Raw genomic sequence first — 15,922 nt, forward strand, 5'->3', positions numbered from 1 at the left:
GCGCACGACAGCAAGGTCTTCAGCACCCGCTCAGTAACAGGTTGAGACGGGTGTCAAGAAAAGACTCAGAAAAGTAAGATAAAACAGAATGTAAAACACAGGTAACAACCTTGGAAAAATATGAGCCTACCCACACCAAAGTGTGGGAAGAAGCATGCCGCCAGCAGTAAAACATGGACAACACAGGAAAAAAGTGGTAGAGGGAGCTAAAACAATATAGCAGATGGAAGTGGCTGGCTGACCACAAGGAAAAAGGGAGGAGCCAGCTACTGTGCAATACACTAAAACCTCCAGCCTAAAAGTATGGGCCGGAGTCCAGACACATCACAAAACATTAAAACCCTAGACACACATGTCTCATCATTACCTAAAATACAGGGCAGATCCCCATCAACTTGTGCTTCTGCCCTTGCATCATGGTATAAAATGCAGTCTGTTAAAATGTGGCGAATAGAGATGTGCACACCACAATCATCACAAAACGGGAGATCCTCCCCCCATAATAGAAAGCTATGTCTGAGAGGACAGTGCCAAATCCGAAGACATGTGAGGGTCACTTCTTCCCACCTGAGCTACCGGCAGGAGGAATGCCATGGCTGAGTTGTTGACTTCACCAACCGCAGTTTATTGGCCATCACCACCAGCCATTCTTCCTCCCACAACTCCATGCACTTCTTGTGGAGTGCAAAAATGACAGACTGTAAGGGAATAGGACACTGGACCACATCCTGCTCTCTGCAGGCTTCCTTGGCAGCCCGATCGGCCTGTTCATTGCCCTATATTCCTACATGACCAGGCACCCAGCAGAAGGACACCTCCTTACCCCGCCGTTGGAGCAAGTACAGTTGGTCATATATCAGCTGGACCATCTCCTCAGTTGGGTACAGATTCTGAAATGATTGTAAGGCACTGAGAGAATCGGAGCAGAGGAGAAATGGATTGCCCCAAACACGATTCATCTGCTCCAGTGCCTTCAGGATCATGTGGAGCTCCGCTGCAAAAATAGTATATTCATCAGGGAGGCAAATCCGGGTAACACGATCAGGGAACACTACAGAACAGCCAAGGAAATTCTCCTGTTTGGAACCACCAGTGTAAATGATGGTAAAACCGTGATGCGCATCTAAAATGTTAAAAAACTAAGATTGGAATGTAAGATCTGATGTACTATCTTTCTTAAAATTGGTCAAATCTAAAATAAGTCTGGGTCTCCGGAGGAGCCAAGGTGGAAATCTGCCCCACCCACGACGGAAAACATGAAGACCAGCCATATCCATCTCAGAGAGGCAATGCTGTGCACGAATCCCATAGGGCCATGTCGCTCGTTGCCGGTTATGAAATAGCTGTGCCAGAGGAAGCTGAGCAACAGTATGGTATGCAGGTGTGTATGGTGAGGGCAAAGTTTTGTACGCCTGGCGCACCATAAGTAGCCGCCGCCACATATGAAGTGGCGGTTCACCAGCCTCTGCACAGAGGCTTGGTATGGGGCTAGTTCTGAATGCCCCAGTGGCCAACCGAAGCCCTTAATGGTGCACAACGTCCAACATCTTTAAGTAAGAAGGCCTTGCAGCCCCATACACCGTGCACCCATAATCAAGCCGATATCACACAAAGAACCCTGTAAAACTGGAGCAGACAAGTCCTTTTGGCTCCCTATGTATTGTGGCTAAGACATTTTAAAATACTTAAAGCCTTAAGTGACTGTCATTTCAGGTCTTTAAGATGAGGTAACCACATAAGCTTCGAGTCAAAATGAGCCACAGAAACCTCACCGTGTCTTTAAAAGTAAGGACAGTGTCCATCATCCTCAACTCAGGAAAGGTTAAAATCGAATGAGAATGGTGAAAAGGAACACACACGGACTTCTCAGTGGAAAACTTAAAACCACTCTTCTGCTTCCAGTCATCCAAATGTCTAAGAGTAAGTTGCAACTGACGCGTTGTCATTGCAAGGTTTGAAGAAGTGCAAAACAAAGAGAAATCATCTACAAACAAGGAACACTGGACAGGACTCTTCACTATGGAGGTAATGCTATTAATAGCGATGGCAAAGACAGTCACACTTAAAACACTACCCTGAGGGACACCGTTCTCCTGTTCAAAGCAGTCAGACAGGATGTCACCAATTCGGTATCTAAAATATTGTGGCAAGAGAAAAGACTGAAAAAAAGAGGAAGACTCCCACCTTATCACTGCCACTTTACTGCAATTGGACTTATTTGAGCAGAAGTGAAATGGTACGTTACTTGCAAAAATAAAAAGTTCATCATGAGTGAGCTTGATAAACGAACTGCTCAGAGCCTGGAAAATGTTATCGAATGGACTCAAGAGTTATTTGGATGCAGAAGAAGTGAATAATTGATGAATCATGAAATAATGAAGGTCTTCTTGAAGAAAGTGTTAGGAACGTATTGCTGCTTCCAGCTGCTCTTCCAGTTCAAAAAGTTCCAGAAAAATCAGTGGTATCGACCATCTGTTGGGCAATGCAGGTGCCTGCAGCTAGCAATTGGCAGAGGCCTATACACAAAACACCAGTGACCTCGCAACTGTGGTAATGCCAGTTCCCATTTGATCACCAGTGTTAAGCACTGTTGGGCTTGGCTAACACTTGGATAGATGACCAGCCATCACATGACTCTCCGTATCCACATCCAGTTAAGCCTATCAGCTGAGGATGACACGGTGGTTGGTTGGTACTGTTGGGCCTTCCAAGGCCTGTTTGCATGGGGTTTTAGTTTTTATAACTTCTAAAACAACTTTAGTTTGGAAAAGATTATTCAAGGAACATTTACTCTGGTGATGTTTCCAATTGCAAGAAAGGAATCAGCTAAATGCAAATGTGCTGTGATTGAGCTGTTGAAGAAATGGAGAAATACAGTTTATGTGCATGTGATCTGTTGGGGCCTCAGTGGCGATGTTCAGAGTTGATGAGAAACATGTACCCTACATTGACTTTGAACTAGTTCTTGCTATTCTCCCAAATTCAGACTTCAGACATGTTAGAAACATATAATATTATGAGTTTTCAGAAAATTAAAGCATTTTTGAAAGTGGATGAGTAGTCAACTGCATAGTTGTTTTTTAGTGGTGGATTTTTAAAGTGAAATAACTAGGTACTCTGAACTTTAAAGTAATACTGTGTTCAGTTAATCTTATTTATAGCTAACAAATTTTCCTATAATGTTATATAATAAGGGAGTGAGGTCAAAATGTGTTAACTATTGAGTCATCAAAAACTGATGAAACAAAATTAATTTTAAGATGTAAAACAGACTCTGAGTCCCACCCAAGATAGTTCCGTGTTCCACCCACGATGACCTTCAGTTGCAATTTTTATAATAAAGTATTAATAATGTAATGGCAATATTATGAAAAGGGTAAATTGGTACTTCACCAACATGAAAACTATTTCCAACCCTGATATGAGGCCTCAGGTGAAGATAGCACAGTAGCAGAGGTTTGGAAACACAGATAAACAGTTCTTGCAGAGCATCCACCAGATCATATGAGATATGTGGGCAACACACCCTTGCCAGAAGGATGAATGTCGACTGTGATCCACCCACTGCACAAAGAGGGTAATAAGACAGGCCTCATAAACTGCAGGGATAACTGCTTATTACAAATTACCTAGCATATCCACTCTGCAGCCATGTTAACTAGGGTCATCAACTAGCTGGATCGACTTTTCTCCCTTTCCACAACCTTCACCCCCCCCCCCCCCCCTCTCCTGCCGTCTGTCTAACCAACTGACTGCACCTAGTTGCCCTAAATTCTTTTCACCTCTTTGCTGTATGCTCCCACAAGCAGCTCCACCCTTACCCTGCTATTCTTCCCCCTCCCCACTGTAGCCCCCACCCCCTTAAACCCACTACCCAGATTGTGTCTCCCATCATGAGCAACTGCTTGCAGTCTCCCCTCGGCAGCCAGAGACAGTGGTCATGTGTGTGTGAGCTGTGTTTCTGTGAACATATGTCTGTGTTGCCTACTCTAGAAGAAGGCCTTTTGGCCGAAAGCTTACTTGTTTACTGGTAGCAGTCTTTTTGTTGTGCCTGTCTGCGACTCAGCACCTCCACTGTGTGGTGAGTAGCAGTCCATCCTCTTCATAATATTATCTTTATTCTGTCTTGGATTATCCACTGTTTCATTAGTAATGTAACATTTATGATATTTCATTTCATAGAGAATTATTTCATTAGTATGAATTGTATGTTTTCAAAGGAAAATAAGGGTGAAATTCTGAGAGATCTTGTAGATTATTGGTGGACATTGTTTGCTATGTGCATTTGCTGCCCTACCCATGACAAAGTTTTAAAGATGATTAAAAGCTTATTTTCTATATCTCTGATATTCAGATTCATATGGTCACCATTCAATTTTTAATGTATTTCTATTTATACTCTTTATATCTAAAAAGAAATATGATGAGACTTACCAAATAAAAGCGCTGGCAGGTTGATAGATACACAAACAAACACACACATACACACAAAATTCTAGCTTTCGCAACCAATGGTTGCCTCGTCAGGAAAGAGGGAAGGAGATGGAAAGACGAAAGGATTTGGGTTTTAAGGCAGAGGGTAAGGAGTCATTCCAATCCCGGGAGCGGAAAGACTTACCTTAGGGGGAAAAAAGGACAGGTATACACTCACACACACACACACATATCCATCCGAATACACACAGACACAAGCAGACATTTGTAAAGGCAAAGAGTTTGGGCAGAGATGTCAGTCGAGGCGGAAGTACAGAGGCAAAGATGATGTTGAAAGACAGGTGAGGTATGAGCGGCGGCAAATTGAAATTAGAAATTAGCGGAGATTGAGGCCTGGCGGATAGCGAGAAGAGAGGATATGCTGAAGGGCAAGTTCCCATCTCCGGAGTTCTGACAGGTTGGTGTTAGTGGGAAGTATCCAGATAACCCGGACGGTGTAACACTGTGCCAAGATGTGCTGGCCGTGCACCAAGGCATGTTTAGCTACAGGGTGATCCTCATTACCAACAAACACTGTCTGCCTGTGTCCATTCATGCGAATGGACAGTTTGTTGCTGGTCATTCCCACATAGTTACAAGGATGGTTTCCGCTTTCTCGAACGCCTGGAATCCCTACCCAGCCTGTTACCCCCGGAAACCATCCTTGTAACCATTGATGCCACTTCCTTATACACAAATATTCCACATGTCCAGGGCCTCGCTGCGTTGGAGCACTTTCTTTCACGCCGATCACCTGCCACCCTACCTAAAACCTCTTTCCTCATTACCTTAGCCAGCTTCATCCTGACCCACAACTTCTTCACTTTCGAAGGCCAGACATACCAACAATTAAAGGGAACAGCCATGGGTACCAGGATGGCCCCCTCATACACCAACCTATTCATGGGTCGCTTAGAGGAAGCCTTCTTGGTTACCCAGGCCTGCCAACCCAAAGTTTGGACAGATTTATTGATGACATTTTCATGATCTGGACTCACAGTGAAGAAGAACTCCAGAATTTCCTCTCCAACCTCAACTCCTTTGGTTCCATCAGATTCACCTGGTCCTACTCCAAATCCCATGCCACTTTCCTTGACGTTGACCTCCACCTGTCCAATGGGCAGCTTCACACGTCCGTCCACATCAAACCCACCAACAAGCAACAGTACCTCCATTATGATAGCTGCCACCCATTCCACATCAAATGGTCCCTTCCCTACAGCCTAGGTCTTCATGGCAAACGAATCTGCTCCAGTCCGGAATCCTTGAACTATTACACCAACAACCTGAAAACAGCTTTCGCATCCCGTAACTACCCTCCCGACCTGGTACAGAAGCAAATAACCAGAGCCACTTCCTCATCTCCTCAAACCCGGAACATTCCACAGAAGAACCCCAAAAGTGCCATACTTGTGACAAGATACTTTCCGGGACTGGATCAGATTCTGAATGTGGCTCTCCAGCAGGGATACGACTTCCTCAAATCCTGCCCTGAAATGAGATCCATCCTTCATGAAATCTCCCCACTCCACCTAGAGTGTCTTGCGGCCATCCACCTAACATTCGTAACCTCTTAGTTCATCCCTATGAAATCCCCAAACCGCCTTCCCTACCCTCTGGCTCCTACCCTTGTAACCGCCCCTGGAGTAAAACGTGCCCCATGCACCCTCCCACCACCACCTACTCCAGTCCTGGAACCCGGAAGGTGTACACGATCAAAGGCAGAGCCACGTGTGAAAGCACCCACGTGATTTACCAACTGACCTGCCTACACTGTGAAGCCTTCTATGTGGGAATGACCAGCAACAAACTGTCCATTCGCATGAATGGACACAGGCAGACAGTGTTTGTTGGTAATGAGGATCACCCTGTAGCTAAACATGCCTTGGTGCACGGCCAGCACATCTTGGCACAGTGTTACACTGTCCGGGTTATCTGGATACTTCCCACTAACACCAACCTGTCAGAACTCCGGAGATGGGAACTTGCCCTTCAGCATATCCTCTCTTCTCGCTATCCGCCAGGCCTCAATCTCCGCTAATTTCTAATTTCAATTTGCCGCCGCTCATACCTCACCTGTCTTTCAACATCATCTTTGCCTCTGTACTTCCGCCTCGACTGACATCTCTGCCCAAACTCTTTGCCTTTACAAATGTCTGCTTGTGTCTGTGTGAGTGTATACCTGTCCTTTTTCCCCCTAAGGTAAGTCTTTCCGCTCCCGGGATTGGAATGACTCCTTACCCTATCCCTTAAAACCCAAATCCTTTTGTCTTTCCATCTCCTTCCCTTTTTCCTGACGAGGCAACCGTTGGTTGCGAAAGCTAGAATTTTGTGTGTATGTGTGTGTTTGTTTGTGTGTCTATCGACCTGCCAGCGCTTTTGTTTGGTAAGTCTCATCATCTTTCTTTTTAGATATATTTTTTTCCACGTGGAATGTTTCCCTCTATTATATTCATATTTATACTCTTTGTTATATTAGATTTTGACTGTCCAAAAATTTATTGCAAGTGTCCCACTCCTGACAATGAAATCCCCCATTTACTTTTCATGAAGTTACTTATATTCTTAATTTCTTTTGCAGAGCATGGTATATTATCATGTACATTATGTTTCCATTCCTTCTTCAATGTTTATACACTCCTGGAAATTGAAATAAGAACACCGTGAATTCATTGTCCCAGGAAGGGGAAACTTTATTGACACATTCCTGGGGTCAGATAAATCACATGATCACACTGACAGAACCACAGGCACATAGACACAGGCAACAGAGCATGCACAATGTCGGCACTAGTACAGTGTATATCCACCTTTCGCAGCAATGCAGGCTGCTATTCTCCCATGGAGACGATCGTAGAGATGCTGGATGTAGTCCTGTGGAACGGCTTGCCATGCCATTTCCACCTGGTGCCTCAGTTGAACCAGCGTTCGTGCTGGACGTGCAGACCGCGTGAGACGACGCTTCATCCAGTCCCAAACATGCTCAATGGGGGACAGATCTGGAGATCTTGCTGGCCAGGGTAGTTGACTTACACCTTCTAGAGCATGTTGGGTGGCACGGGATACAGGCGGACGTGCATTGTCCTGTTGAAACAGCAAGTTCCCTTGCCGGTCTAGGAATGGTAGAACGATGGGTTCGATGATGGTTTGGATGTACCGTGCACTATTCAGTGTCCCCTCGACGATCACCAGTGGTGTACGGCCAGTGTAGGAGATCGCTCCCCACACCATGATGCCGGGTGTTGGCCCTGTGTGCCTCGGTCGTATGCAGTCCTGATTGTGGCGCTCACCTCCACGGCGCCAAACACGCATACGACCATCATTGGCACCAAGGCAGAAGCGACTCTCATCGCTGAAGACGACACGTCTCCATTCGTCCCTCCATTCACGCCTGTCGCGACACCACTGGAGGCGGGCTGCACGATGTTGGGGCGTGAGCGGAAGACGGCCTAACGGTGTGCGGGACCGTAGCCCAGCTTCATGGAGACGGTTGCGAATGGTCCTCGCCGATACCCCAGGAGCAACAGTGTCCCTAATTTGCTGGGAAGTGGCGGTGCGGTCCCCTACGGCACTGCGTAGGATCCTACGGTCTTGGCGTGCATCCGTGCGTCGCTGCGGTGCGGTCCCAGGTCGACGGGCACGTGCACCTTCCGCCGACCACTGGCGACAACATCGATGTACTGTGGAGACCTCACGCCCCACGTGTTGAGCAATTCGGCGGTACGTCCACCCGGCCTCCCGCATGCCCACTATACGCCCTCGCTCAAAGTCCGTCAACTGCACATACGGTTCACGTCCACGCTGTCGCGGCATGCTACCAGTGCTGCGATGGAGCTCCGTATGCCATGGCAAATTGGCTGACACTGGCGGCGGCGGTGCACAAATGCTGCGTAGCTAGCGCCATTCGACGGCCAACACCGCGGTTCCTGGTGTGTCCGCTGTGCCGTGCGTGTGATCATTGCTTGTACAGCCCTCTTGCAGTGTCCGGAGCAAGTATGGTGGGTCTGACACACCGGTGTCAATGTGTTCTTTTTTCCATTTCCAGGAGTGTATTTTTGCTTGATACCTTACACTGTTCTCACCAATCCTCCTACCTACTTCCAGGAAGTGAGTATGAAATATATTGATTATCTGACTGCTGTAAGCTATTCTTTCACTGTTTTCTGTAATAAGTAAGTCTTCATATTCCACATTGATATTCTAATTTTTCTTTTATCTATTGCCCATATAATTTAACTATACTAATTGAATAGCGGGTTTCACGAATTATAGCAAGGTTTCTCTTTCCCCAAATCAGTTTCCTTCAGACAGTGTAGTATCCCTTATTACTCAAAATCAGTTCTTCACTTCTGCTTACCCTAATCATTTTACATAATTTCCTTTTCCTTGCACATGACATTGTAACTGTCCACAATTTTTTATATGTTATATTATTGGCATACTTGAGTGTTTCCTTGGGGAAGCAGCATATTGACATGCCCTACTTTAAGTACCACTTTTTTTTTTTTAATAGGGGGAGGAGTTTGAATCTTAACCAAATGAACACTCAGACAGAATTTAGTCATGTGACTAAAGCTCAACCTTTTATTTTTTTAAACACCTTATTGTTATTCTTTTTGAAGTTATTTCCCAACAAACTACATACGAGGGGCATTTGAAAAGTGTGTGCAAAGTCTGATAGATGGCACCACCGGTGCATGTCAAGGTCATTTTTAGTTAGTAGCATCTCTGGAAAGAATGCACACTAAGTTTCAGGCACATTGGTCTGTTTCTTTGTGTTTGGCATTTTGTGAATCAAGGAAGTCGAGCGATTCTCAAAAAATGGACGAAGAAGAATTTCGTGTGGTGATTAAACATTACTTTATAAAGGCAAAACGCCTCAGGAGATTAAAGAGAAGCTTGATAAACAGTACGATGACTCTGCACCTTCGATTAGAACAGTTTATAAGTGGTTTAAAATTTTCGAAGTGGCCATATGGGCCATTGATAAAATCCATGATATGGTGATGGATGACGTAAGAGTTAAGGTGCATGAGATCGCTAGTGCTGTGGGCATCTTGAATGAATGGGTACATAATATTTTACATAAACATTTGGACATGAGAAAGCTATCTGCAAGATGGGTTCCGTGATTGCTCACGCTTGACCAAAAACAGAATCGTGTGAATTGTTGCAAGGACGGTTTGCAGCTGTTTAGGAAGAATCCGCAGGACTTTAAGCATCATTTCAACACTGTGGATGAAACATGGATACATTAGTATACTCCTGAGACCAAACAACAATCTAACCAATGGGTTACCAAGGGAGAATCTGCACCAAAAAAGGCGAAGACCAGCCCTTCGGCAGAAAGGTTATGGCGACTGTCTTTTGGGATTCACAAGGGATTATCCTCACTGACTCTCTGGAAAAGGCTAAAACTATTACAGGTGCATATTATTCATCATTATTGGACAGTTTGAAAACCGAGCTGCAAGAAAAATGCCAGCAATTGGACTGCAAAAAAGTCGTTTACCATCACGACAGTGCACCCAATTTGAGGAAATGGCTGGCGGGACAAAGATTTTATTCCAACAAGGAGGTGATTGCAGCAACTAATAGCTATTTTGCAGACTTGACAATTCCTATTATTTGGAAGGGGTCAACAAATTAGAACAGTGTTGGACAAAGTGTATACATTTTTTAGGTTGAGAGCTGATTTGGTCAGCAATTGCAATGTGAACTAGTGTTCTAACAGCCCTGTATTTATACAAGTGATCCAGCAATTTCCTCAAAAACTTTTTGAATGTAGGGTGTCATTTTATCCTTTATGATACGGAAAATAAATTTTGCACCACTGAGGCTCATTATCCCTTACTTTTCTCAAATGGAGTGTTACCTGTTTATGAGTCAACCACCCTAATCACGAGGAATTATACTATTTGAAGTATTTGAATATCCCACTCCTTACATAGCCGAAAAAACAGAAGTCCACCCAGGTAATACCATCCATGCCTCAGTAGGCCCAGTGCAAATGGACTTTGGCAGGTGCAAAAATATTTGTATACAGGTCAGTTTTTTATATTGTATCTCATTTTCTGTTTTGTTGCTTACTGTGCGCCTTTGATGCCAGCAATGGCTCATTTCAGTCTTACACTGAATTTTTTTCTTTGCCATTTGGGCCTGCTGAAGACAACAGAGCTTGAATTTCCTTTTGGTGAGAACCTCCTTGTTTCCTTCCTCTATTACTCTATTTTCTGGCTGTGAACCAGCTTTCTCTCCCCTGTCCATTTGGCTCCTATGGTCTCCTTGCTGATAATGGACATTTGGAAAACATCCTGTCAGATGGTTTGCCAGAACCACAGTTGGTCTCATGTTTTCTCCACTAGGATCTCTAGGTGTTCCAGATCTGACTTACCAATGTGATCCACTTTTTCTTGGAGGCCTTCCTTCCACCTATTACTGCAAAGATCCAATTGGTAAGTCTTTTTGGATTCACGTGGGTCAATTATGTGGCCAGTCACCTTTTCCTTATACACTTGGTGATATCCTTCTGTTGATTTTACTGTTCATCATTGTGCCAGATTCTGTAGATGCCTTACTCTTCTCTTGCTGGTCCTGGTATCCCCCTGAGGATCTTCCTTCCTTTGATCTCCAGTTTCCTGTGTGTACTACTTCCTAGCCACTACATGGTAATCAGAGTCATACAGAGCAGAGGCTTTTACTACCAGTTGTAGTGTCAGAGATTGAGGGTCTTGGAGAAGTGCATGAATGAGTAGATATTTCTTAGCAGTGGTAAGTCCATTCATGTGTGGTGCATCTGGTGTCTATCACTTGGTTCAAACTCAGGTTTGCAGAGATCCACTCTCCTACGCACTTGACTGTAGATACTTTTCTTATGGTGGTGTTTTAGTGCAGTTTCTGCATGTTGGTCATGAATTTAATTTTGTGGGGTGATCTTCAAGTTGGTCTTAACTGATACGCTGTAAAGGCTTTGTAGGTTGTAAGTAGCCTCCTCTACAATGTCTGCTGGTAAGGTGAGGTCAACAGCAAAAGATAGGCATAGTACTTTGAGGTTATCTCTCTTATACACAAACTTCAGTCCAGCTCCTGGTAGTAGTGTTGCCATCCATCCTATCACAATGTTCACTAGGATGCAGCTGAAAAGAATGCATGGCAAACCATTGCCCTTTATGACTCCTGTTCTGATGGGGGTAGCTCACCTCTGAACTTGACCTTGGGTGTCATGTTCTTCAGGATGGTCTGGACTACTTTGAGGGTCTTCTCATACAGGCCAAGTTCTAGTGGTGCATTCACAAGATTCATGTGCCTTCTGGAAATCTACTAGGACAACTATCCATTGATGCCCACATTGGTTCGTGTAAGTGTGGATTGTCTTAAGACATGATATCTGTTCTGGGTAGGATCTGTTGATACAAAAGTCATAGTGGTATTCATTTGATTGTTGATCTAGCTGATTGGTGCCCTAGTTTACAGGGCTGCAGAGAGTGTAATGTGGGAAATCTGTAATAAGGAGCTACCTCGGCAATTGTGGACGTCTGTCTTATTACCCTCATTGTGAGGTGGGTGGATCACAGTAGACATCCATCCTTCTGCTCTGATAAGATTATGTTTTCACATGTCCCATATGATATGTCAGATGCACTGCAAGGACTGTTCATCTGTGTGTTTCCACATCTCTGCTATTGTGCCATCTTCACCTGAGACCTCGAAGTTCATGAGCTCTTTGATGATATCCTCTATTTTTTCTCTGGTGATTGGTTGAAAATCAAGGTTCCTGGTGGAAGGTTCATGGAAGATGAATGTCCCCTTAGGTTTCTGCAAGTTGGAAACAGTCTACAAGAATGTCAGTGAAGCTTTTGTTGTTTAGGTTTAGCTCCCCGTCTAATAAGTGGAGGACTAGGGAGGGAACTGGGTGAGTCATCTACTACTTGAAGCCCATGTATAGGTCTCTTGAGTTGTTTATAAGAATTCTGCATCAGGATACTGAGGTAATTTCTCATTGCTCTGAAGATTGTGTTGGCTGTAGTTTTGCTTTGCACGATGAAGGTTTCATGACTACATTGCATTTTCATTTAAATTAATATTGTAAATATGTACCATACCTAAAAAGAAGAAATAATGAGCAAAAATTGGCATTATTAAAAACTCATAAGAATTCATTGAATAGTAACTGACTAAATAAAGACAGACAGACAGATATTTTAAGATGACTCAATTCCTACTATCCTTTGACTGACTGCAACAGCCAATAATGACTGATAAAACTGTATATATTCAGGACCAGTCAGCTAGATGCAGTAAAGTGAAATTTGTGACTAGATTAAGGATTTTTTGGTAGGGAGGACGTAACATGTTAATTTGGGTGGAGAGTCAGATGTAGAAGTAACTTTAGGTGTGCCCTCTTGAAGTGTGTTGGGACCTTGCTTTTTATGTTGTATATAAATGAACTCATGGACATTTTTTTTTCAGATGATGCAGTTATCTATAGTGAAGTACTGTCTGAAAGAGGCTGCAGAAAGTCAGATCTTGATAAGATTTCAGAGTGGTACAAAGATTGCAACTTGCTTTAAATGTTCAAAAATGTAAAATTGTACATGCCCATGACTACAATATTAGTGAATGGAATGAGCCAACTCATACAAATACCTGGGTATAACACTTGTAGGGATATGAAATGGAATGATTACAGATGATCAGTCTTGGGTAAAGCAGGCAGTAGACTTCATTTTATTGGTAGAGTACTAGGAAATGCAATCAGCCTACAAAGGAGATGGCTTACAAATCACTCATGTAACCCATTCTAGAATATTGCTCAAGTGTGTGGGGCTCATACCCATTAGGACTAACAGGGGACACAGAACTTATACAAATAAGAGCAGCATGAATAGTCACAGATTTGTTGGACCCATGGGAGATTGTCAAAATGATGCTGAAGAAACTTATCTGGCAGACTCTTGAAGATGGACATAAACTATCCCAAGTAAACTTACTTACAAAGTTTCAAGAACTGGATTTAAATGATGTTTTAGGAATATACTACAATCCCGTATGTAGTAGCCACCAGAAAGATCGCGGGAGGCGCACATTGGCACGGCGCGTCATGGACGGTAGTTGCCACAAGTAGAGTCCCGTCCACCAGAGGGCACGCGAGAATTCAGACGCGCCCTCTGCCGGCGTAACAACAAGAACAACAACAACAACTCCGGCAGGACAGGCTGAGCGCAGTCAGTCAACATCGGGCATGCCTAGGACACAGTCCCGGTCTACGCTAAGTGAAGTGCGACGTAACGTGAACAGTGTTACTACACCGTACTTACTGTCCACATAGGGATCGTGAGGGCAGGATTAGATTAATTGAAACACCAACAGAGGTATTTAAACAGCCATTCTTCCTGCTCTCCTTAAGTGAATAGAATAGGAAGAAACAATAATAACTGGTAGAACGGGATGTACCCTCAGCTCTGAATTTTACAGTGGTTTGCAGAATATTGATGTAGGTGCAGATGTAGAATTCTTTCAAATGAGCTCAACACATTGTACTTAATGGAACAAAATCAACAGGTGTAAAGGTAACTTCAAGAGTACCCAGAGGGGGTGTTATAGGACCATCACTGTTTTTAGTATTGTTTATAAATGACCTAGTGGATCATGCTAGAAGGTACAGAAGGCTATTCATAGACAGTACTGTTGTCTATAGGAAGGCTGCAGTGACACAAGATTGTAGCGAAATTCAGGGAGACTGCAAGGGATCGATGACTGGTGCAGGGACTGGCAATTGTCCCTGAATATAAACCTGTGAAATATGCTATGATTAAAAGAGAGAAAGAGTCCTGTACTGTTAGATTTAGCTAGTGCTGATAATCACTATGAGTAACCATCTGGAGCAACATAATGTGGAACGACCACACAAAATTAGTTGTTGGTGCAAGCTTGAGATTTATTGGAAGAATCTTAAGGAAATGTATTTGTCCACAGAAAAAGTGACCTATGAAACACTTGTGATACCAATTATTGAGTACAGCTTATCAGCTCTGGACCTTTACAGGTTGTGTTAGAAGAGATACAGAAGATTCAGCAAAGGGCAGCATGTATCAAGACAGATCATTTAGAATGTGCAGGAGTGTTACAGAGATGACAAACAAACTTTGGTGGCACACACTGCAGTTGAGGTGTAGGATCATGGAGAAGTTTGCTGTTGAAATTTCAAGAGTGTATGCTCCATAATTATGGTGGGAAAATTAGAGCTGCCACAGAGATTTATCATCAGTCATTCTTCCCTTGCCCTAATTACAAATGTAACAAACTAAACTAAACTCCTCCCAAACAGGCTATGAAGGCCCAACGGTACTGACTAGCCATCATGCCATCCATAGCCCACAGGCGTCACTGGATGCAGATATGGAGCGTGTGGTCAGCACACTGATCTCTCAGCTGTATGTCAGTTTCTGGGACTGGGGCCACTACGTCTCAGTCAAATAGCTCCTCAGTTTGTCTCCCAAGGGCTGAGTGCACCCCACTTGCCAACAGCACTCAGCAGGCCAGATGGTCAACCATCCAAGTGCTAACCCAGCCCAACAGCACTTAACTGAAGTGATGTGATGGGAACTGGTACAAATGTAACAGGGAAGGAAGACCTTTTGCCCACTTTTTAAATTGCCATCTTCAAAATTTGTGTTGTGAATAGCACTGACTTCACTATGAAAAATATTATTCTATTTTATTCTTTTCATCAGTGCATCAAGTATATATAGTATTTATTAAATCAGAAGAAAACAGAGAATTTCAGAATTTATTGTTTTTATTGAAAACACTTATATCCTTTTAATCTGTGACTGACATATGCTATGTTTCAACACATGTGCAGATGTCAATTATATGTGCATACAATTATATCAAAAGTACTTGTAAACAGTATTTACGTAAACTGAACTAATTAGGAGTGTTAGTTAATGTAGCTCTTAAGGAAAGTGAAGCTCAAAAATTTATATTTTACCACAGCAGCATTTTTCATGTAGTAATTCTCAGTTATTCAGCAATTTTGCAGCAGAAGACAAGGCATGTATACAATGCTGACCAAACCATTTACAACAGTAATCTCAAAAATTATTAAAAAGTCATTGCTGATAATTAATTTAAATAATTATTTATAAATAGCTAATCAGTAGTTAATGCAACATTTCTGTTAACAGGTGGTTTACTTCACTGCACTCTTCCCATATGTGGTACTGGTTCTTCTGTTTGTCAGAGGAGTAACTCTACCAGGTGCTTCCACTGGAATTCTTTTCTACCTTACTCCAGATTGGAACCGTTTGGCTAATGCTCAGGTACCCAACAACTTTCCAGTAATATCTCAGTAACAAATAAATATATGATCATATTGCTAACACATAGCAGAACATGTAATGTGGTAGGCTTGAGAACTTCAGAATTTGCAGTATAACTTTTGTTG

The 15,922-nt window shown here is 43.3% G+C and overlaps 1 protein-coding gene across 1 annotated transcript in view; it reads left to right on the top strand.

Moving 5' to 3' along the window:
• LOC126095008 (sodium- and chloride-dependent glycine transporter 2-like) overlaps positions 1-15,922 on the top strand; it is a 584,984-nt gene that overhangs the window by 434,751 nt on the left and 134,311 nt on the right. The window contains exon 5 of the mRNA XM_049909667.1: positions 15,663-15,797. Coding sequence (XP_049765624.1) covers positions 15,663-15,797 — 135 coding nt within the window. The remainder of the gene's footprint in view (positions 1-15,662; positions 15,798-15,922) is intronic.

Source organism: Schistocerca cancellata, chromosome 8 (assembly GCF_023864275.1).
Source record: "Schistocerca cancellata isolate TAMUIC-IGC-003103 chromosome 8, iqSchCanc2.1, whole genome shotgun sequence".
NCBI lineage: Eukaryota > Metazoa > Arthropoda > Insecta > Orthoptera > Acrididae > Schistocerca > Schistocerca cancellata.